Source organism: Poeciliopsis prolifica, unplaced genomic scaffold, assembly GCF_027474105.1.
Source record: "Poeciliopsis prolifica strain line A6 unplaced genomic scaffold, Auburn_PproV2 SCAFFOLD013, whole genome shotgun sequence".
In the NCBI taxonomy this organism is placed as follows: Eukaryota; Metazoa; Chordata; class Actinopteri; order Cyprinodontiformes; family Poeciliidae; genus Poeciliopsis; species Poeciliopsis prolifica.
Window position 1 is genome coordinate 11501838 of NW_026562388.1, and position 23601 is coordinate 11525438.

The following is a 23601-nucleotide window of genomic DNA, read 5'->3' on the forward strand; positions in this document are numbered from 1 at the left end:
GAAATTCGTCTCGCATCATCAGCAGCAAAATATCTACACAGCAAAGCGGGAGTCACTCATTTTTCATGGGCTATATATTAAATAAAAAAAGGTATTAAAGAAATAGGGAGGGAGGTGGTGTGAGCGATAGTTCTAGTTAGTATTTTTTCTAAATGGGCCACTTGAATCAGGGAGATTATAAGCTTTTTATTGGCTGTCAGAAAACACAACTTTCTGCGTACTTCACCCGGTGAAGCTCATAATGCTCTGATTAGAATGCCAGCTGAAATGAAAAGGAATGGCGCTGCTGTAGAGGCCCGGGGAGAGGCAGCAGGACAAGCCCAGATGCCCTGGAATCTGCTCTCCCTCAAATACACGGGGGAATACAAGACGACCAACACGCAAGCCAATAAAGCAGAGAGCGAGCGAACAAGCTCCCCGCGAGCTCCTGTCAGAATATATACAGCCGGTTTCATAGTCGGATCTGGTATCAGAGACCGAGCCGGGCCCATTCTCAACCGGATACATGAGACACATCAGGCAGAGCGTTATCTCCCTCTAAGTGAATATTGCATTCAGCTGATATGTGATATTTGAATTTCCCATTAGGAGGAGAATATGTGTCGGAGTGAAAAAGCTTAGTGATGCTTGCTCGTTTCACAGGAAGCGGCGAACGGACACCTTGCTATGAAGTTGCAGCGTGTCACAGTGATGATAAGGATTAAATGATGGCAGGGGGCAAGTGCGAAAACTGATTGCTGTTACTCACAGGGTCACCTACACAGAAGCCTTTGAGAGAGTTTGAAGACTAACCGTCACTTACTAGAAACTAAACCAACTCAACCCGATCACTCTAATCTTCTCCAGTGGAATGGAAGTGTTTTTAGACGTCACCACTAAGGCGACAGTTTGAAATCGGTCATTGTCTCACCTCAGAATCATCCGTGTCTTGTCAGTTTGTTCAAACTGAGCTTTCAATTTCCAGCAGTGGCCAACATCAAACTACCCAACATGACAGAGCCGGCACTTTCTGACGAGAGGAAGCCATTGATTTTTCCTCCATTTCACCATCAATCTGGTGGAGAAGAGGTGGCTGTGGGTGCTCAGACAGCTGATGATGTGATTTGTAACTGTGGACCACCGGCGAGCGCAGAGAATTGCTCCCGACTCTCAACACGTGGCAAAGTGACTACCGCAGTCCTCGCCATTCAGCTGGAAGATTAACAGCAGGGGATCGACTGATAATCTCCAGCGGCCAAGTTGACTATTTTCTCTGTCACCCTCGCTGCAGTCCCAAACCAACATTTGTATTCGCCAGGACCACCGTCACTCAGCTAAGAAATTTTAGAGCACCAGTTAAACATTTTATTAATCATTTATGCATTTAATTGTGTAGCTGTGATAAAATAGGTTGATCTTTACATATTTCTTTTAGCAGCCATAAAGATAGCTGTTCTTTTTCAATAATAAATGAAATATATATATATTTAAAATACTGAGATGTTCACCAAAAATGATCTTACTGGAAGAATCTTATCTGAAGGGTGTGGGATACACCAAGACTGTGTTTTGAGCCCATTGTTTTTTGTAATAAATATGCCCTCTTGGACAGATCATTATTGAATTCCAAAATAAGTCTAATCACATTCATGCAGATTATATTCAGATGTTCCGCTCCACGAGTTCTTTAACTTGCCTTTATTACTTGTGTAAGAGAAATTACAAACTCAGCCCTAAGAAAATAAAGTGTCTGATTATTGCCCCAGATAGCATGGCTGCTCTGGTCAGGCAACAGACTGGTCATTTGAATGCTGTAGTCAAGCCACGCACAAGAAATGTAGGTGTTTAGGTTGACCAGTGAATGTGTCTTGATCAGTGATGATATAGTTACTTTGAAAAAGTAACTTCAACTCAGATTACTGATTATTTGATTTGGAAAGTAATAAGTTATGTTAAAAGTAACTTTGTAATTTCTGCCACTTCTGAAAATTACATTGATCTTTACCAATACTTAAATAGGATTTTAGTCTGGTTATCCATGCTTTTATTTTCTATTAACTGGACTATTGAATTGGACTTCAAGATACATCAATAAAATATACTACCAGTCACAAGAACCAATCGTAGTTGCTCTCAGCATGCAGCACCCAGGTTGGACATTGTCTTGAGATTCTTGATTCATTTAAAAACTAGCTAATGGGATTCGTCATGTTTTTTCCGTTTTTTTCTTGTTATATTTGTTTGTAAACATGTTATCAAGTGATATGTTATAATACTGCCTGTAAATGCTGCTAAATACAAAACTGACTAAACCTCTGTCCTCTCATTGACATTCCAACATAACCACAAAAGCTAATTTATTGCACATGAATTCAGCATTAAATTTAAAAATGCATAAATATTGGCATTTTTTTTTACACACGTAACATAGAGGGGAAAACAAAGCAATGTTTTGGGCATGGATCTTTCAAGACATTACAAATACACAAATGACTTGAGTTTAACTAGAGTGGCTTTAAAACAATTTCTTATAGCCATACAAAGTTCATAAAAGAATTCACCAATTCATCTGTTTTACTGGAACTTTGGAAAGGAAGCTACTGCATAAAATCTTTAACGCTGAATTTTATGATTGTAGCGTCTCTCTTACATGAAGTAATACGGTACAGATGTTTTCTGAAGGATTAGTAATCCTCTTTAGATCATTTGCAAAGCAATTAGGCATGCCTCCACAAAGATAACAGCCTTAAGAGATAAGATGCCACTTGCACAACCTTCCAAATGTGATAGCTGCCTTGGAGCCCTGATACCACCAAGATTTTCTTAAATCCTTGTAAATGAAATTAGAAAAAAATATATAAAAAGGTTATATATCTCCAGTGCGATCTATCATGTAATTCTATTAATAAATTAAATGACCTCATTCCTAAATCCTCTGTTATAAGATGTAAAATAATCACATCATAAATACTATACAACACGTTTTATACACTGTAATTAGTTAAGATGCATGGTGTCAACAATAATACATACATGTTATATATCAAGGCAATTACATAAATATATTAGCTGCCAAGAAACCATATGACATAGAGAAAGATGATTACCAGAAAGTCAGGGAAAAATGGCTCCATCCTCATTAGAAGCCCGTCCAAACCAAGTGAATCTCTTCTGAAATACAAAGTGAGTTGAACTAAGGTGACTTACAACATGCAATTGTCAGCAGGAACCAGAGAGGCCTTTTTGCATACATTTTAATCATCAGTACACATTACACAGTAGGAACAAACGCCACTGACAAGAAAGGAGGCAAAAAAAAAACCTAATTCCCCTTTGACCTGTGACCAGTGTCACAGAGGGCACTGCTTTGCGGGAATGCAGATGAGTTTCAAGCAGAGTTTACGACAATATTGTTGCTGCTCTTCCTCATAAGCTCTAAAACCTATCAGTGGACAACAGAAACCACTGGGCTAGACCAAGCCGACCAGGCATCACTCATTCACTCACCTCCTAGGTGCCTTTGTCAGGTGATTGCTGCCGGAAAAAGGAAAACAGATCAATACATCTCCCATGGGCCTGACAGGTAATCTTTACCTGAGATGAAATATGAGTGCAACCAGCCTGCTGGATTCCTTAACTGTAACAGGACAATTGACTAGCTCTACAGAAGCCATTCCCCTATTTCCAAGCCATTGTAAATTAATTTTGAGGCATAAGGTCTGGGAGAGGTGTCATTATGGGGACTGTTAATTATTCTGTGGCAGCTGGGGTGTTGTTTCCTGGCTACTGACTGACCCATGCAGGAATTGATGCATCTTAATCTTAGTTTACCATGAACAAGGAATCATTTTTTAAAAACCTTTGTTTCTACTAGAGGGACCATCATTAAATTAGATTAGTGGAGTGTAGTTATACTTTTTGAATGTATCCTAAACAACAGGTGTGGTTGAATCTTGTGTTTCGGAAGAAAATAATCAATTACTCCAAATTTCTAATCCACAATCAACAGAAGATATAATAAGATTAAACTGGTAAATGAAGCATTCTCCTTCCCTTCCAGGGACTTTTTCTGGGGTAAATGTTACTTTTATTAAGCCCCTTTTTCAGACAATGTAAAAAACAAAAACAAAACCCTGACAATTAACTAACCCAACACTGTAAAGCTCTTCTAGTTCAAAACAGATAAATACATCTCAAACAGCTGAGAAGCAGACTGTTCTAAAAAAAAACAATTCATAAATGCATTAACCACTTTTTTTCTGTTTTACAATAATTATTAACTTGTGCAATTTCTATTTACCAGGAGAGAAACTAGTAATGGCTGAGGACTTTGCGGAGATCTGAATACTGACAGATTTCTGTGGCGGCAACTGGCAAAGTAGTGTGAGGCATCCATTTAAACTATAGTGTGCCCACACAGCATTTATAAATGTCATCCCTCTCCAGTATGATCACATAAATCCGTCTTACACAGATTATTGCAGACATATAACTCACATTAATTAGCAAATCTCATTTTATTAAATGCAATTCTTCTCTTTAAAAAGGCTTTAAAATATCTGAAAAGACATGTCATACAGCTGGTGATTATGTTGTGAATTTCTGTAAAAAAGACATTAAAAGATGTGATTAACTTTTGGTTAAAAACTTCATCAGACATTTAGCAGGGTATGCTGCTTACACTTGCAGTTTTTACTGGTAATAAGTAATATTTGACTAAAAACTTGGTTCTCTTATTCTTATTTTTCTATTTTTCAACCATGCATGTTTAAACATGCATGCTTCTGTGTACCTGTACCTTTCTGCTGCTAGTACACCTAAATTTCCCTACTCAAAGACAATATAGGTTATTTTTATTTTCCTCTAATCATGGTGGATGATCTGTGATGTGATGGGTTTCTTTCTTTTCTAAATTTTCAAGGAGCTTTGTTAAAATGCTGTGCATCACAAACTCATTAAAATACCAGATTCCATCTTAAATTGGAATTTAAGATGAATTCCACCAGAAAAATAAAAATGGGTCATCAATGGGTCTTTCAGCTGGAACATTATCCAAAATATATGGGCAAATCAAGACAGGACTGATTCACCTGGACCTTCAGAAAATCTGTTGATTGAGCTGAAATGAAGGGAAAATACAATAAGTTCAGGACTCTGACTCAAATTGGGAGAGGGTAGAGGAATCCTCAAAGATCTTTCTACATTGTCCTACTGACAAAAATATGGGCCGTAAAATATATTGATATAATTTTCATCATTGAATAAATGTACTTACATTATAGGTGATTGAATATTCTGCATTTTTCAATTGAGATAATGCTACTGCACTAAAAGTTGAATTGATATTATTGCTTTGCACATCCTTTTCTACGCACCTATTTATTTGCTTTGCTCAGATTATTTTGTTTGTTCCCTCTGTATGCTGCCATTGATCTCCTAAAGATAAAACCACTTGGAAACCATATAACCAGAGGGGTTTTGAGGATACTGTGTATAACCCTCCTTCCCTGTTTCCTGTTGCTCCTCCAGCTCTAAAAGCAACTCAGCCAGCATTGCTAAAAAACAACTTTTTTTTCTTTTTTTAGAAAGATTTACAGCCAGCCTTGAACTTTAAATCTGTTAGGGAAAATTTGAATATAGAAGGTAACCTGAAGAGAACAGAGGCGGCCCTCCAAGGACCATGACTATGCTTCCTCTGTGTTGTGCTAATGAGCACCTTTGTAGCAACTGTAGCTTTTCAAATCCATGCTAATAGGAGGCCTGTACTTTGTGTGCCTCGCCAGCGGTGGTCGCCTCTCTTAACCCTGCAACAGCATGTGGCAGCTAAACATTGTGATGTTCATCTCCCTCAGAGCTAGCTGCTTTACAGCCATTGTTGGTTCCCCTAAAGTGGAGCAGACGCCCCCTGGTCAACGAGCCTCAACTGGCCATACTTTCCAAGGTTCCTGCTGACAAGTGCTGTGCTACAGGAGTGGACATAATTAATGGATTATGCAGTGGCGGGTGGCCTGGAGACTCAGTGTGGAAACAGGAAGAGAAGTAAAGTCTTGAGTCGAACGAGGAGCCACTTGAAGCTGCCTTCTTGCTTAAGGAGATGGCGAAGCGCTTAACAAGGCTTGATTGCATTAACATTTGTCATGCTTAATATACTACCTGGAAGGGCTGGATCGAGCAGGAACATGCTGATTTGAAGACTAATGATGTGCTTTTGTATTTTTCTTTCTTTGTTGTAAAGTTGGTGGAGTAGAAGGGGGTTCTAGCTATTTTGTTCTCAGGCACAATCGCTTTAGGAATTAGATGGGTCTGTCAAGCCTCTTTCAAGTGTCCTCGTGGTTTCCCTGGAGTAAAGACGAACTCTCAGGCTGAGCAGAAGTAGGAGGCTGAGGTGTACTTGGTCCTACTGCTTCAGGGTTTGGTGTGTTACTGCAGGCACCTCCTTTTGCCTCCTTTCTCTGCTGATCTTTATGAAATGGGTTGATAGCTAAAAAGAAAGACAAAGAACATTTCAAATTTTGAAACATGGGGCAAAAAAGAAAAAGGTTCAATACGGGTGGATCAATAAATTAGAATATTAGTGAAAAGTTTATTCATTTCAAGACAAAAAGTGAAAATTGTCATTTATATAGATTTATGTAGGTGTATATGTATACCTTAAATATTACCTATTATGCTTCCTTAGGTTAAGATGAATTTATGGGATACACAAAATATGTTGATTACATTTTCATAGCAGTGTCTGCAGTTGCAAAGTCCTGCTGGAAAAAAAAAATCTGCATCTCCATGAATCAGCTTGTTGGACTTCAGAAAACACATTGGACCAACCCCAAATGACATGGCTACTCAAATAATCACTGACTGTAGAAACTTCATGCTTCCTCATACTCTGGAAACTTCTAAACTTTTAGATTTCTAAATTCAAAATTAGAAATCTCCATATGTACTGAATGGCAATAAAATTAGTTAAATAAATTAACATTTAATGATACGCTAAGTTTCTCACATGCGCTTGTAAAATCCGCCTTTTTTGCTCACTGAAGCTACTTGAATTAAAATAATAAATCAAATTCTGAACTCATGGATCACTGCTTTGGATGTGTGGAAATAGAACTGAAGCAATCCTCTAATAAGTTAAATATTAATGAGATTTTGGTCATGTGAGCCAAATCCAATTTGGCCCCATATGACTTGTGGACATGGATATTAAAAGGTCATTTTTTCCAGCTTTTTAAACTTAACCAGTTTTGTAGCATTTATGTTTTTAACTCTAATCATCACAATTCGTTTCTCACTACACCTTTCCCGTTACAGGTCCTCTTTGGTTTGGAAAATGCAAAGCGTATTTTCACCGGAGACAGAAGAACAAAGGAACAAATTTGCTCCCTAACCTGCTTTCCTACAGCTTCTTCTTCAGTTCTGATAAAAAAAAATCCTTCCAGGTCGCCACCCGAAAAAGGTAGCACCAGTCACACAATGTATTTTCCAGGCAGCCCCACAGCAGAGGACAAGGCAACAAGAAGTGACATTGTGGCTGTGGGCTGTCTCAAAAGATTAGACATTACAGCATTCACTGGCATGTGCTTTAGTTCTTTCCCCTTATATCTGCTTGTGCCTCTTTCCAGATGACTTCTTCCCCAAACTGATCCGGCGGGCAAGATAATTGATTAATATTTCTTGAGGGAATGATGACTAACTGCTGCTGAGGTCCAACCAAAACACTTCGGGTTAAACATAGTCAAAAGGCTTGATCAAAATTCAGGAGTTTTCATATTTGACAGATACAAAGAAATGGCAGGGAACATTAGTTTGAGTGCATTAGCATGAGAGAGGTGTACAACATACCAACAAAAGTCCAACGTGAAGGTCAGAGTCAGGATGAGACAATGCAGTCATAGTAGAAACAAAATAAACCCCCTTCAAATTAAATGGTTTTTACGCAATTTATATGTATGAAGGGTTTTAGTGTAAGTTTTACAAGCTTTCCCACTTTATTCTAAAATGTTGACTTTTGTGCTATTATTTAGTACATAATATTAGATTCAAATTATTTAAAAATAGATATCCACAATATCTTGAATTGCAGTCATTACCAGCATCTTGATAAATATGCCTCTTTGTCAAAAATAAATGCAGCAAACTGTGACTTTGTGACAGGCTCAACCTAGCAACGTGCATCAAGATCACAACTTGATGTGGTTCTTTGCTGAGTTTTTCAAACATATAATATTATTTTATAGGAGTTTTTAGTCCAAATAATAATCAGTTTAGATATGAAAAAAATTCAGGACTCAAAATAAAAAAATACAAAAGTCTACAGAAAACTTTGAAAGACCTTAAAAACCACAAAGAAATATTGTTCAAATGTCTTTGAAAAAATTACTGGCACCTTGAATGGCAAAGTGAGGGATTACTCAAGAGTTTTGAACAGTAGTTTACAAAACCAACTCTTTAGTTAAAATTATATAAAGACAAGACAGCAAAGTATTTTATTAGGATATTTTGAACTTCCAATCAAACTTAATAAACATTTTTTTTCCAAAAACCAACACACCCTGCAAATGGGGTAAACGCCTCACTGCTGCAGTGAAACATGGTGGTGACAGCATCATTCTGTGGGGGGTCATAGAGAGGATTAAAATGGTCTTGTTAAAGTTTAGACCTTGATCTAATGAGAGTCTGACAAAAGAATTAAAAATTGCTGGAGTGGATTTTATTTAGGAATATCAGCGCAAATGCGGTTAATGGGGAAAAAAGCTGAATTGAATCTAGAAACATAAAGCCAAATGAAAAAAAATGCAATGCTTTTTATATAATACTATTTAAGAGGGAATTTATTTGTTTAAATGATAACTTTAAAGAAAACTGAGTAAGTGTTCCCTTAGTGAAGCAAAAGCAACACCTGCAATCAAGTAGTTTTACACCAAGGTCAGTGAAGAAATTAGGATGCAACGATTCTCTGTCAGAGGAAGAATTACAGTACATACATTTACTGTGGGTGATAATGGGAAGTTGAATGGAACCACCTCACCATCTTAATAAGCTCTTATGAGATGCTCTCTAAAAACAATCATTACAGGCCTTCCTGGAGCACTGTCGCTCCCCCTGTTTATTAATCAGCTAATTACACATTGACAGTAATGGGCCTGCTGATTCCCACACTTAAATGAACAGGGTTGAATGCCTCTTTAATGATTAGCCTTTGTGTTTCTCTCTCCCTCTTTTTCTCTGCTGCTCCCTCTCATGAACACACACACACACTTGCACACGCACACACTCTCAGGCTCTTTTTACAAATGCAAAAATAAGACGTTCAAATCAGACCTCCCGACAAGAGGGTTTGCACACAAGAAGCACCTGACAGAATGGGCTGCTAAAACCAAATATGTCTCCATAAAGACAAAGAGAAAACTGTGTTTATGCAAAGGCAGCTGGTAAGTGGAGCCTGTACATCAACCAGTGTGAATTTCAGGGCTAAACTCACCCTGCAGCAACATCAACCCTCCACCCCACTGCAAGTAAAGGTTTGGTGGAGCAGGGCAGACAGGTGCAGGTAGAGACCGAATAAATGGGGGTGGGGGTTGAAGGACAAGAGCAGGTTGTGGAGTGGAGCTTGAGAGGGCAAAATAGTGCGGTGGGCTGCATTTCTGTCAGCACAAGTGATGGCTGAGTGGTAGCGTTATTTGTCTTGTGCTGCCACACAGCCCTCGCACCAGCCTGGGCATTAATGAGAGGGGGCCGGACCGCCGGGCAGGAACGCGCCGGGCCTCCGGCGCAGGTGATCTGTCACGCTGCCGTCTCGCTTGGGCAAGGGGACATATGAAGGCAGAGGGGGAGTGGAAGTGGCCTCGCCCTGGCTAAGGGCTGGCCTGCACCTGGGTACCCATATTGTACCTACACATCAAAACAGCAAACAGTCTGATTCTGACTTGACTATAAACAAGTCTAATTTCTAATTCCTTCCTGGAACGATCATCATATACATACCTAAATCAGATAATGGATCAAAAACGCATAAAATCTTGGAACTATGCAAGCACATATCCAAGGCTACCATTTTCAGTCAATTTAATAAGTTATCGCCACTGATAAACAGCTGCATTTGCACACTTATCTCTCTCTGTGTCTGAACCAAATAAATCCCTAAACACTTGACGGACACGTATTTTAATTTCAGTTTTAACCAAGAGTGAGCTTTTAGAACAAAAATTCATCTTACTATGAGAAAAGTAGTTACAGAGAAACTTGAGTTGTTATTAAAATGCCCTGCAATAACATTTCCACAGCTACATTACAGTAGTCTGGTTAAACTTTCACAAATACGTCAAAGATGGACAGATTATTTGGAGACAAGTGAGACTTGTCCAATCACTGGCTCCCAAACACAAGTACTCTGGTGACCGTGGTTCAGTGAAATGGAAGCAACAAATTTCAAAGGTTTCAAATAACAGGTTTTGTTGGAAGAGTCCTTACTCCACTGGCAAATTATGGGCAAAACAAGCTCATCATAGAATGATTTCCAAAGGAGCCGGTTTGTTAGATCTCAAAACTATATCAGAAAAGAGTACTTACTACGTTCCCAAAGTAATTCCTTAATTTATTAATTAAACTTTAACATCATCACTCTATATTTTGTCAGCAACTGCCTGTTTTCTTTTTCTTTTTTACATACTGGTACTTCTGAATTTCAAACATGTATCTGAACAGAGTAATTAAAAGCTACAACCCTGAAATAAAAAAGAAAAGGTTCTAGTCTTGATAATATATACCCTTACAACTGTTAAATGGGGAGAAAGAACAACAAAAGTATATTTTGTTCAAAAACTTGTTGGACTGAGTTGAATTTCTGGATTGGCAGGAAGAAAAGTAGAAAGTCTCCAATTTAAAGCTGAGAAATGGAGTGGTCATCTAATCCAAACAGATACCTGGCCTGATAAGTTCTTGTGTTTTGTTGTTTTTTTTTCTTCACAACCAGGTTTAGCAGTGCCGTGAAGGTGCTAAAAGGGTAAAGAAAGAAGACAAAGCAACAGCTGGGTACCGCCTGAGTAATTTCCTGTGGAGTCCCGGAGGATGCCTTCAGCCACAGACCATTTTCACTCCTGATTACAGAGTTCCAGATCCAGCCACTTTCATATACAACAATCCACTTCCTCTGGCTAATCCAAAGACTCAGCTGTCGTGTTCACTAAGAGTAATATGTCGCTCTTTCTACTGAATGCAGACAACAATCTTTCCATGCAAACAGGATGCCTACCGGGAAACGACTTCACTCAGTAAATCACAGAATCTGATTTGCCTCTGTGCACATTTATGTCAGAGTGGCAGCAAACCAAAATTCCTGTGCGGAGAGTGTGAAAGCTTGTCAGAGTAAGTGTGCATCTCCTGGAGGTCCTGTGATTACTGAGCAGAGACATGGTACAGGGGGCTGCCAAAGTAAAGATTTATACAGAGCAGTTGCAGCTGCAGAAACTGACATTGGACGACATGGGATGCATGATAAATCATAGTGGGCAGGGGGCACTAGGCTCAAGAAACAGTAAAGCAGTCCGAACAGGATCGGAGAGGAGGTGCTGTTCAGTAACTCTCCCTCTTTACCATCCCCTTACACATAGACAGACTTTAATATTAAATTCAAGCAATTTTATATTCACAATTTATGTACAAAACACAAAAAAAACGTGCAAAATTCAACAAAAAAATAGATATTTTCAAAATGATTTCATTTTCAGTCTGTTTATAGTAGACTACAGGTTACCTGTCAACAGACTGAGGGATGTCCTGCTTCTGCATGTTGAGTGCAAGAGGTCCTTAGGGGCCAGGGGTGAATCTGTTTTTTTCTACTTTTATGGGAAGAGGTTCAGCACTGGGAAGGTGAAGGACAGAATTGCCAGCTATTCCATCACTCAGTGCAATAAATGGATCCAATCTGTATCCAAGCAAAGCATTGGCTGTTTTTAAATTCCACCTCTTTTATCCAAATGAATGATGGACCCCAGTACAGAGCCCTGTGCAGCAATATTAATATACATCAGGGGCCCGCACCCCTCAGTAAATCAGGGAACCACCAGCATTTGTTATTTAAATGACAAACTGCAGCTGCAGGAGTGGTGAATGGAAAGGAAATGGTGGACAAACCAATTCAGATTTCAATCCGGTAAAAACACAAGGTTCAGAGCCATCAGGCTAATGAAAACAGGCAGCTCCACTGGTCTAAACACACACAGCACAGACAGCTTAATGTCTTCTGAGAGAGAGTAAACTCCGTGTAATGCCAATTATCACTTCTCTGTGCTGAACCTCTCCTTACCACCTTCCCAAATAATCAGAGAAGAAACAGCATAAGGAAGACTAAGAAACAATTGTCCAGAGACAATGGCTTCGTTAAAAAGTTAAAACATTGGGGTTATAATCTGCGTTAGACAAAGATAAAAAATAAATAAATAAAAAAGAAACAGAGACAGCAGAGGACAGTTTCTGCTGTAAAAAAGAAGCAAATCTGACATTTTTCAGTAGCTTGTAAAATGCTATTGTGCTGTCACAAATGTCCATTTCATATCTCCCCTTACTGCTTCCATTTTTATTGATACAGGCCTATAATACCACTCAAGTAGATTGTTTCATAAAAATGTTTGCTTTCATGTTCCAAAAAGAACATTCTACTTTGACTTGGTGTTTCTGCTGTATCTTGACAATAACCATACTGAGAAGAACAAAAAGAAAATTTAAAGCTGGAGAATAGAGTGGAGGAAATAGACTGGGATGGACAAACCAGCGTTGTTTTTAAGAATATAGAACAATAAGTAACGGCAAAAACTAATTTCCTACACATTTTTATGTAAATACTAAAAATCTTTTCAAACTCCAATTTTTTTACAACTTGTCAGTCTTTTTTAAGTGTAAAATTAGAATTTTATTATGAATTGAAGAATTTCTTGCTTAGATGGATGAATGGACAGACAGCGGGATGAAATTTAGATAGGAAACTAAGTCGAGTAATTGCAAATGAATCCTAAAATCAAGAAAAAAACCTTTTACCAGTGACTTCTCCTAAACCAAATTGTTATCCCAAGAAGTCTGTTTAAAGAAAATCACATCAGTGTTACATTGCAACACCAGCATTAAAAATAACATCTAACCAAAGCTGCTAAACCACAGAAAAACATGTGTAATACAATAGTTTGGAGACCACATCTTTAAGACGTGGTCTCCAAATTAGTGCAGATATGTGACTGTGTGAAGGCTGTTACCTGATGTTGTGATGAAAACAGCTTCTGCTTCTTTCTTCCTCCGCATGTCAGATGAGCACAACAGTCCCGGAATGAAATTAATCTGCCTGGAGGACCAGAGAGACAAAAATATCACCAAATCATAAAATATTTTTACAAAAGTCAATAAAAACCAGCACTGCACATTTGGAAACACACTTTGTTTGCAGTCGTCCATGCATTTTGTAAAATCAACATTTTTCTTCATTAAGCTTTTTTTTTCATAAAACTCTTAAGTGAGTAGAAATGCTGAATCAGAGCCATTTTTCTGTTAAACACATGACGCTGCTCTGGGCTACGTGCATCATGTTAGGATCACTTGCCAGCAGAAAAGCTTAATCACTGATCTCAATAGCTCTAAATATTGGAGGGAAGAATTTAAGTTCAAGGATTGCACCTTCATCTGGAGGTAGGAGAGACTTTTAATGTAGGCACAAGAGAGAAGTGGCATGAATATTTAAGATGAAATCTGCAATTATGGTGCCTTTATAGTCCTTAATTATACAAAATATTTTTCAAAAGTTTTTACAGACAATCTTTTTTGATATAATTTCTGCAAGGCCAGACTTTCTTATAATCTTTTGAAGATTTCTTGATTAATAGTATCTGAAAGTCATAACTTTGACAAAAGAAAAAAGGACCTGAGAATTATCATCCTGCAGTTTATCATATATTTTATGTCAAGTTTTCAGGGGAAACTGTTATAGTGAGGGCCAACATTCATCATGTATTAAAGTCATGATTAAAATCACTATCATAGAGTTTTACATTTTTAGAGTTTTTTTTCAAAGGTGGAATGGTAATTCAGCCTGTAACGTGTGGCTGATATTTACATTCAGGGTTAATAAATATAATCTTACATTCCAACAAATCTTTGTAATAATGTCCCTTAGCAAGTGGCTCCATTGCTTTTGTATGCCTTAAAGAAGCATCTGGCATACAATTTCTTCTCTTAGTGAGAATCAGTAGAGCTAAGTTAAACTGGTTAGCTATTTGTATGCATTTTGAGTTTGTGTGGATTAGAGAAAACTTTTAATAAATTAAAAATTGCGTAACCAGTTGTTTTTTAAAAATAATATAAAATTTGTAATTAAGGAAGTCAAGAAAATTAAAATATGTCTAGTATGGTTATATCTTTAATATTCTTCATAGACTACATTAAACAAATAGAAACAAAGTGTGACATGAACTGAATATCAATAAATCTTCAAGACAATATCTTAAAACAGCAGAAATGCAGACAGAGGAAAAGTAGGACATCCCCCTCAGACACCAGGTTGCATAAAGCTTCTCATCCCTTACAGACACATTGTACAGCGAGGTCCTATCAGGCCAACGTTTTAACTGGCAACCCATTCCATGACCTCAACACCCATAAATCACATGACGGGTGTGCAGGCGCTGGGTGTTGAGAGCTGTTCAGGGCACGCTCTGAGTGAAGTCCCTATGTTGTATAATCAATAGATATAAAAATAAATGGCCTGACCGTTATTCTCTCCCTGCTACCTTTCTCTAATAAAATCCCAGTAATGCATATTTCATTTACTTTTATACTTATTGATTACCTGTACTCCAGTTAGTAAATCACGCGCCTATCGATCCCTCAATCGTACCTCTGTCGGACAGCACATAACCAGCCATTTGCGCCCCTGATAAAGAGCTCAGACATTGAACTCCCCACAGTAAATCTTTGCAAACTAACTTTTTAATTCCAAAATCGATCCACATTTAAACGTCGCATTATTTCACAAGGCACGCCTGTGGCATTAAATGTAATACTGTGATGCATTTGGCCTTAATGTATGGAGGGCCATCCCTCTATCTCCTTCCTCACTGCATCGAGGCAGCGACATGCAGCCAACCTGCAGCCTGAAGGGAGGAAAGCGCCCTTTCCTGCTGCAGAGTGCTGGGAGACGGAGCCTCTTCGGGGCCATCCGCAGCCCACTGAGGCACTCAGCACAATCCTAATCAAACATGAGAAAACGATCAGCTGGCTCATTAAGCAGGGGAATTACCAATTATTTCAGCAGAAACTGCAAGCTACAAATATCAGCAGTTGTGCAAAAAAAAAAAAAAAAAAAAACACTGCAGTGTTAATATTATTTAACATCTGTTACTTCATCAGTTTTCAAAAACTCGACAGATGTCTCTGTCTAAATTTACTGAAAGTGTGATGCAGGAGCAAAGATTGACTTTGAGGCTCTATGCAGCAAAAAAGGGGGCCAACAACTAAATGCTATCAAAGACACAAGGACACCGAGAAAAATGTGCACAAGATGGATTTTTTAGGTCATATGAGACTTTAAAACACAATGAAGTCCCTCAGGGTGCAAAGTAAAACAGCACTGACACGGGGTCAATTGTAATTTTAGCGCACACATCCAAAAGCAAATATATCAATTAGAAATGATGAATCAAAAGCAGAGGGAGAAGTCGCAGTAAGAAAAACAACCATCTATTTTCATTAGTGTACATGCTGGTTCAGGTGTGAGCGGGATCTCAAGATTAATAGAGGAATTCAAATGAATCAGAAAGGATTAGGCTCTCCAGGGAGTAAAATCAATAACTCCAAATCAATAATCAATAGGCCACTCACACCAATATACTAACTGCTGACAATGTGATCTCACAATTAAAATGAAAACTGGGAAGGGAGTGGTGTAAGACTATGATTTATCTCATAGCGCAAGTGTCATTTAGGAATAAATAAGTCAATAGATAAAAGATGCTAGTCCTGTGCAGCTCGGGTGGGAGGCAGTTATGCATTTTAAAGTGGCCAGTGGCCCCGATGCAACCTAATCCCACAAAACACTGCATCTGCTAACACAAAGATTCAAAGATAAGATGAAAACACACTAAAACATAAATAAAGATGGGAAAACGAAGCGGTCTACATCCTTTATTGCTGCCTGGATTTTGTGCAGTGCAGCAGTAGTTCTGGCAGCAACCAGTCCCACAGCATGATCCTGCCACTTTGCCAGCAAATGTATAGATCCAGAATAATTCTGGAAAATCACACTGGTAATCCGCTATATCCCGAATAACGGATTGAGCTGTTATTCCAGGCTCAATCCTGGAATTACGGTTTTAGGATTATTCCAGGATTGAGCCTTGGTGGTAAATGGGTTGTTGTACAAATCACCATGAGAAAAAAAAAATCCTGAGGTGTAATGGAGTCTCTATAAGTGGTCAGTATCTTACCTGGAATAGATAGTTCTCAGGGTTGTCAGAGGTGGGGCAGAGATAATGATTTTTTATTTTCAAAAGTAACCAAAATTGCAATCTTTTTCAGAGCACAACTAACAGATAATATATATTCTATTTTCTAATTCCTGAGGGTCTACCCCCTTTCTAATGCAACTGTCCAAACAGCCCACATCAAAAACCAACACAGCCCCAGTCTCACATCTTTCACAGGATGTAAAGTGTTTAATTCCACATTTCCCCTGTATGTAGCTCCATCCATCCAGATATGCATGCCCACAGAATGTTGTTGTCACTTCCATGTATCATGTAGGAGATGGTGCATTGTTAGGGTATTGTTCTGCTCAAATTGTCTTCTCTTACTTAAGCAGCTTCTTCCATACGACTCTACTAAATTGTTTCTGAAGACTTCTTGAGGATTTCTACCAACAATGAAAATCAGAAATATGTAGTGCACAACTAATGAAAGAGATTGTCAGCTTTTGGTCTCCACAACTCCTCCTCGAGAGGTACCATAACCCTCTTGACTAATTATGTTCTGAAATGTTTTTTTACTTGCAAAATTTTTAAAATGACATGCTCAACTCAATACTTTGAGTCGCATACAATACCATTAAATGCATCAGAGGTTTCTGTTGTATTGTGAAAAAACGTGAAAAGTTCAAGAGGTATTATTACATTTTCAAATAAAACAAAGAGCACCAATCAAAACCGACCACTAAGAGACATTTCTTTTTTGGTTGTAATTGTTTGGGATGAACTTGACTGACCCAGGAGTCGGGTCGTAAGCACAAGGCAGTCGTATCACTGGAGAGTGGATTTGAACACCTCTGGGAAACGGATTCAGCTTGTGCCGACCAACGAAACACATCAGAAGCCCCTCTCGTCAATCCCCTCCCACTCTCTCCCTCATTCATTTGGGAGTATGATTTATACTTTTTGAAGTGAAGGGTCTTGAATCCCACTATAAAGGAATTAAGAGATCTCCCCTGAGTCTGCCATTCAAATGAGAGCATGGCAGGGATATGAGGGCTTTTTAATAGGAGAAATTAGTATTCACAATGCCTTAAACTGGAATCTGAAGGAACCTTTCAGGTGGAGAAAAAAGGGCCAGTTTAGAAAAGAAAGCCCTCAGACATGCAAGAAGTCGGGGGCTTTTCCTTGGCAGTCGTGTTTTTCATAGCAGTCGTGTTTTTGCTCCTCATCAAGAAGAGCCTGAACGCTCTGTGAAATAACCCAAGAGAGTGGGGAAGGAAAGGCGCCTGAATATGTGTGTATGAAACAAAAATTAGGAATGCACCATAAATAGGCAGAGTGGAAACAAAACAATAAGAAGTCCCACAGTCTCCAGGCCAAGAGGGCTGCTCAGTTCCTCACCAGCTCCCCATGCAGATTCAACTGTTCCAGGGAAGACTGGGAGCAACGAGACGCTTTGACAAACATCTTTTGGATTTCTCTAATGCTTCTTTGCCGACCTAGAAATGGTGGAATTTAAATCAACATTAAGTCAACAAAGCATCTCTCTATTTGTAGTACCTGACCTTGAAAACTACTAAGTTGAGTCAAATCTGAGAGGTACTTCAGTGGCTTACTGTTGTTAGCTTAGCTCCAACTTTGGAACTAGATTTTCATTAATGGACAGATTTTATTTGGTCAAAATATTAGTCTTATGCATAAAAAATATATGTTTGACCATTCATATCTGAAAAGAGAAAACTGCAAAATATTATGCAGTTACAGTACCTTAAAAATGTATTAACACCATTTTGTATTTTCCATGTCTTGTCACATCACAACCAAAAACATCAATGTATTTTGCTGGGTTTTTAGTAGTCTACAGTTATGAAGTAGTTGTAGTAGTTGTTGTTTTACAGATTTCCTGGTATTTAGCTAAGTTCATTTTCCTCCTGAATCTAAACAGCCTCCATATCCCAGCTTAAAAAAATCCTTATTACACTGTGATTCTCCAAACATTGGGTCACAGTGGGGATGGTGTATTCAAAGTTATCTGCTGACAGTTTTCTGCCTCTCATAGCATTTTGTATGTGGACCAGACGTGTCAAACTCCAGTTCTCAAGAGACACTGTCCTGCAGTTTTTAGATGTGCCACAGGTACAAAACCCTGGAATAAAATGGCTTAATTACCTCTTCCTCGTGTATCTCAGTTCTCCAGAGCCTTGCTAATGACCTAATTATTCTATTCAGGTGTGGTGCAACAGAGGCATATCTAAAAGTTGCAGGGCAGTGGCCCCCCAGGTCTGGATTTTGACACAGGTGATGTAGACCAAATAAAACATGTTCTTCCACGTGTTTGTGGTCTCAATTATACATCCATTGTCAAATATAGCAAATATTTCTTCTGCACTATCTTGCAATAATGGCACACTTGTGGAGAGCACAACTGTGGTACATACCACAGATTCTAAAAAAAAAACAACCATTATTATTTCTCCTCAGCCTTAAAATAGTGTGCTGTACTTTTGCACGATACAATAGATGCAACCAAAGTGTGTATTTGCTCCAAAGCAAATGAAATAAAGATATAAACTTGTTTTTTAATCTGCAGACAATAATAAAGGAGACAATGGTGCTTCGCTTAACTTTTGTCATTACCTACCTGCTTCTGATGGATGGGGGGGAACATCTGACATAAGAACCCTCTGACATCATGTCACTGGGACACATCGGTAGTGGGCACAAAGGGTTTGACTGTAAATTTCAAGTGTCAAATTTTATAATTGAAAGTTTCAACAGAACAAAAGTAAGATTACATAAAAAAGGATTTGATATCATAACATGCCTGGTTTCTGTCTTGATTCCCAACAGAAGGCAGCCAAAATCTAAAAGGATACAACGAAACAATAAATGGCAAAATCCACATGGCAACCTCAGTTTCAGCAGGTTCTCTTAGTGAGTCTTACTTTCTCTGGCAATGATCTGCAGATAAATGTCTAAGTCTTTCCACAAACACCGGCATGTTGTTGCTCTGTTCAACAAAAGTTGCAACAAAACAAAACAAAGCAAAGTTGGTACAACAGTTTTCAGCTTCTTTAACATTAATGAGGATGCATTTCTTTTACCTTTCTAGGAAGATGCCTCCTGTCCCGCCTGATGCAGCAGGCAGCAGAGCAAGCCAATCGTTTAGGGCGTGAATGATACCCTGCAACAAGTTAAAAAAAAAACTTTATTTCCTTTTCCTCACAGCTGACTGAAACCAATGGATTCCTTTTTTTGTTTATTGAATTATGATATAAAATAAATGAAACTGTCTACAGTTCTGGCAATGATGAATGAAATAAGAGTCAAAGGCACATGATGTATAAAGAAAGATATGACAAGCTAGCCAGCTAGCTGGCTAATTAGCTAGCCAGTCAATCAATTTGCTAACTGGCTGGCTATTTGGAAGGATAGAAGGATGTCACTTTTTTTATTTTAATGCAGACACGGGAAACTTTGACATCTGGCAGTTTTTCCAAATTGTGCAGCAACCCTGAGACTCGGCCACATGGAGTCTGAACATCACAGAATCCCTCAGTTATATCCCTAAAAAGAAATATAAAAACTTTGACCACCTCTAACAGCGCGCCGTGCAGGTTGAAGGAAGCTGGTGGAGGATTGTCTATCCTCAAGTGAAAGCGGACTGTCAGAGTCCCAGTTGGGGAGCAAGCCAACTCCACAGTCCCCTTCAAAGAACCAGTCGCTCTGCTCATCATCACCTGCATACATGGGAAGGTAAATGCATTATTGGTTGGAGTGATAATGCCTGATAAACATTGGTTCTTTCCTAAACCATTTTGATTGTGGGAAAATTTAAAAGTCTGAAGTTTCTCAGTGGACTGCAAAGCACCAGACAACACTGGTTCTTCCCCAGACAACAAGCTGATCTCAGGCCTGTCACTCAGCAAACTGTCCACAGGAACCATGCCTCTCACAGTCAAGGTGTAGTGACAACTGTTAAATCAGAGGCCGCCCGGCCCCACCGCGGCTAATGAGATTAGCAAAGGCTTCAGCGCTCATTAACACGACATGACAACGTCTTATTAGAGTCGCCTGGGTACCCAGCAACCAGCCCATTGTAGCCAAACCTCTTTATCAAGCCCAGGAATTCACTCAGAATTGGGCACAAGCATGTTCACAAATTTTTTATAAAATACTATGTGTTAAGGCAGATCAGTTCGTGATACCTTGTCTTCCTTCATCATTGGTGAACAGTCCAGGGTCACTGCTGCACGTGCTGCTGGTTTCCCTGCAAAGAAAAGACACGAGAAAAATAGATTAAGGATCTAAGACTTGTTTGGATCTCTTTGGAGGTCGGATGAATGTTATGGAATCTGAAAAGTGAACAATGTAAATTAAGAATTTACATGACCCCTGAAATATCAATATCTAAAATGTGGCATTCAGTAACAAAAATAATGAAAAAGAGCAAAGCCGAAGGTCGACATGAATAGAAATGACACAAAAAGACAGAGCGCTGTGTTTTTCTGCCTCGTTGCGATGGCGAACACAAAGGCATCAGGAGGGACTCTGATCGAAGCCACTGAGTGACATGAACAATCTAATTGAATATCCTCCGCTGTCAGCTCCAATCTAATCTGGTCCACATTGTGGAGGATGACAGCAATGAGAAGCACAGTCTCCCTGGCCGCCCCTGCCTTTGGGTGTGCCCCTCACACACACCAATCCACAGACATGCCACCACTTCCACGCAGCAACTGACTGACATCTGCTGTGTGGGCTGCCATCACTTACCATCCAGACCGCCCCACTGCTGGTCCACTCCACACCCTCTGGCAAACCCCTCTTAGTGGAAATCTCAAAGCTAAGATCATTATTCATAAGGGAATACACTTGGAAACTGCTATTTCAATAATGCCAGTTACTAAGAGTGGTAGTCAAAAATGTAAGTTGCAGGGTGGCACGTAAATCATTGTTTTAGGAATTGATTATTCAATCAATTATTGTGATAATTAATCAAATTGAAAATAATCAGTATTTTTCAGATTTTTCATTTAACGTTGTAAGCCTTTTTTATACTATGTGAGAAATACATAAAAAACAAGTGATTTAATTCCTTTTTAAAATAAAAACAAGCATTTTTTTGCTTATAAAGAAATAGCATACCATTTCTCTAATTAATATGAGCCAGGTGAAGCTAAAACTAAGCCACTTAAGAAGTTTTAGCAAAAAAAATATCTACAGACAGAGGATTTTTTTTTATCTTACATGCAAGATATATACAAATTTTGCACAGATTAGGTTTAATTGCTGCTCTGAGTGTGTTGTTTCAGCAAATGTAAATTTTTGAATCTGTATACTCCAGTAAACAATCAATTACTAAATTAGTTGACGATAATTTCAATAAAAGAAACCTCATGATTAATCCCACCAGCCTTAATAAATAATGACAGAAAGTTTTAAACGTGACTTCCAAAAGTATTCTATCTGTTTTACAAAAACTGTGTAACTCTGTTTTACAGTGACACCTCTCCCGTTAACGTGTTAATACATAATGTCTGCTCTGAAGATAAATATTTAATGACTGATCCACTTGCATTACAAATTGTGTTGTCATGCTTCAGTTCAAAAATTTTAGCAAAAGTAGCAAAGGTCAGAAGGTGTTTTAGAAAGTCTAAAACTGCCTACAATTTAGATGTTTTAGAAAATTTTAAAGAAAAGGAAGGAAAGTACAATTAAGAGGTGGTTTAATAATTTTGCAGATTGTTAAACTTAGCAGATTTATACTGTAAGAATGTATTTTATTTGTTTTATAAATAAACTGCAGTCCTTCATTACAGCAAAAACTGAAGCATTTTATATGACAAAAATGTCAAGGATTCTGACTAAACAGTGGCAGCTGAATTGTTTAAGAATTGAACTTTGTGTTACTCTAATGGAGCGGAAGCTGAGTTTTCCTGACTCTCTTGCAGATTGCTTCCTGTTTATCATCTCTGACCTTGCTTGCAGGAGAAACCTGGAGGGTTCGATATGTGCTGATACAGAGCTTCGCCATATTGCACAGGGCTCAGAGTGACGTCAGGATAAGAAAACGTCCATCCAGACTTCACATCTGATTTGTGGCCAGATGGTCGCGCATCATCTCCCTGAACATCCAAGAGAAGCAGATGCGAAAGGGGAGACGGCATCTCCTGAGAATCTGGAAGATGTCTGGCCCAGCCCTGGACTGTCCCTCCTCCCCCATCCTCCCTCATCCAACGCCTTCAACCCCGTCTCTCCAGACTGATTCCCGGGGCCGCTCCTCAGTGACGATGGAAACATCTGCTGACATTTGATGCACACAGTACAGTGGAGGACGCAGGTTTGAACATTTACAAAGACAATTGTTATGGCGTTAGCACATTTCATGCTGTTAAGTACGAGCAAGGAACACATTTTTCTTCAGCTTTATTAAATAAAAATAATTTCTTCAGCTTTTTGGAAAAAGTTATGCCAAGTCTAAGAAACACGGGTATTAACATTTATTCAGAGACTCATTAAACTGACAAAAACCATTTTTTATGAGACAAAATATGTTTTCTTTATTAAGCGGTGACCTTTGCCAGAGATAAGTCGAACCTGGAGTGTATTTTTCTTGAATTTAGAACTTTAATGAGATAAGTTACTAGATTGCAAAGTACTAAACTGACTGGTAGGGTAGGGGGAGCCCAAGTCTGAGAAGTGCCAAGAGGTGCAAGACAACTCTGGAGAAACAAATTCTTTCTCCAGAGTTCAGGTACGGAAATCAGTTAACTTCACAACTATTAATTGTACACTTAACAATACTTTACTGAAGAGTATCAAGAAGAAAGTCATTTCCAAAAGTAAGCCATAAGAAGACTTTTCTGAAGTTTACCCAAGACATGAAGAGAATGCCACAAACATGAGGAAGAAGGGAATAATGTATGAACTCGCACCTGAAACTTTTTTGATATGTAAAAAAAAATTGGAAATCATGTATCACTTTTCTTTCACTTACCAGATATGGATTACTTTGTGTTAGTATGGCACATAGAATCCTCATAAAAATACACTGTGGTTTGTTGTTGGATAAAACTTCAAGTTCAGTGGATATGAATATTTTTACTAGACTGTACGTTAAAGGGAGTAAGGGCAAAACTCCATAGTTAAGGGAGATAAACTGAACTCCCCATATGGCCCA

The 23601-nt window shown here is 38.6% G+C and overlaps 1 protein-coding gene across 1 annotated transcript in view; it reads right to left on the bottom strand.

Annotated features, from left to right (window-relative positions):
* Window positions 1-665: 665 nt before the first annotated feature.
* LOC129365495 (G patch domain-containing protein 2-like) overlaps window positions 666-23601 on the bottom strand; it is a 29356-nt gene continuing 6420 nt past the window's right edge. Inside the window, exons 3-10 of the mRNA XM_055038722.1 lie at window positions 20627-20688; window positions 20015-20158; window positions 19523-19602; window positions 19364-19428; window positions 19243-19282; window positions 19060-19151; window positions 13221-13306; window positions 666-6460 (exon numbers count right to left, since the gene is read on the bottom strand). Of these exons, the coding sequence (XP_054894697.1) occupies window positions 6297-6460; window positions 13221-13306; window positions 19060-19151; window positions 19243-19282; window positions 19364-19428; window positions 19523-19602; window positions 20015-20158; window positions 20627-20688 (733 nt within the window). The 3' untranslated portion in view covers window positions 666-6296. The remainder of the gene's footprint in view (window positions 6461-13220; window positions 13307-19059; window positions 19152-19242; window positions 19283-19363; window positions 19429-19522; window positions 19603-20014; window positions 20159-20626; window positions 20689-23601) is intronic.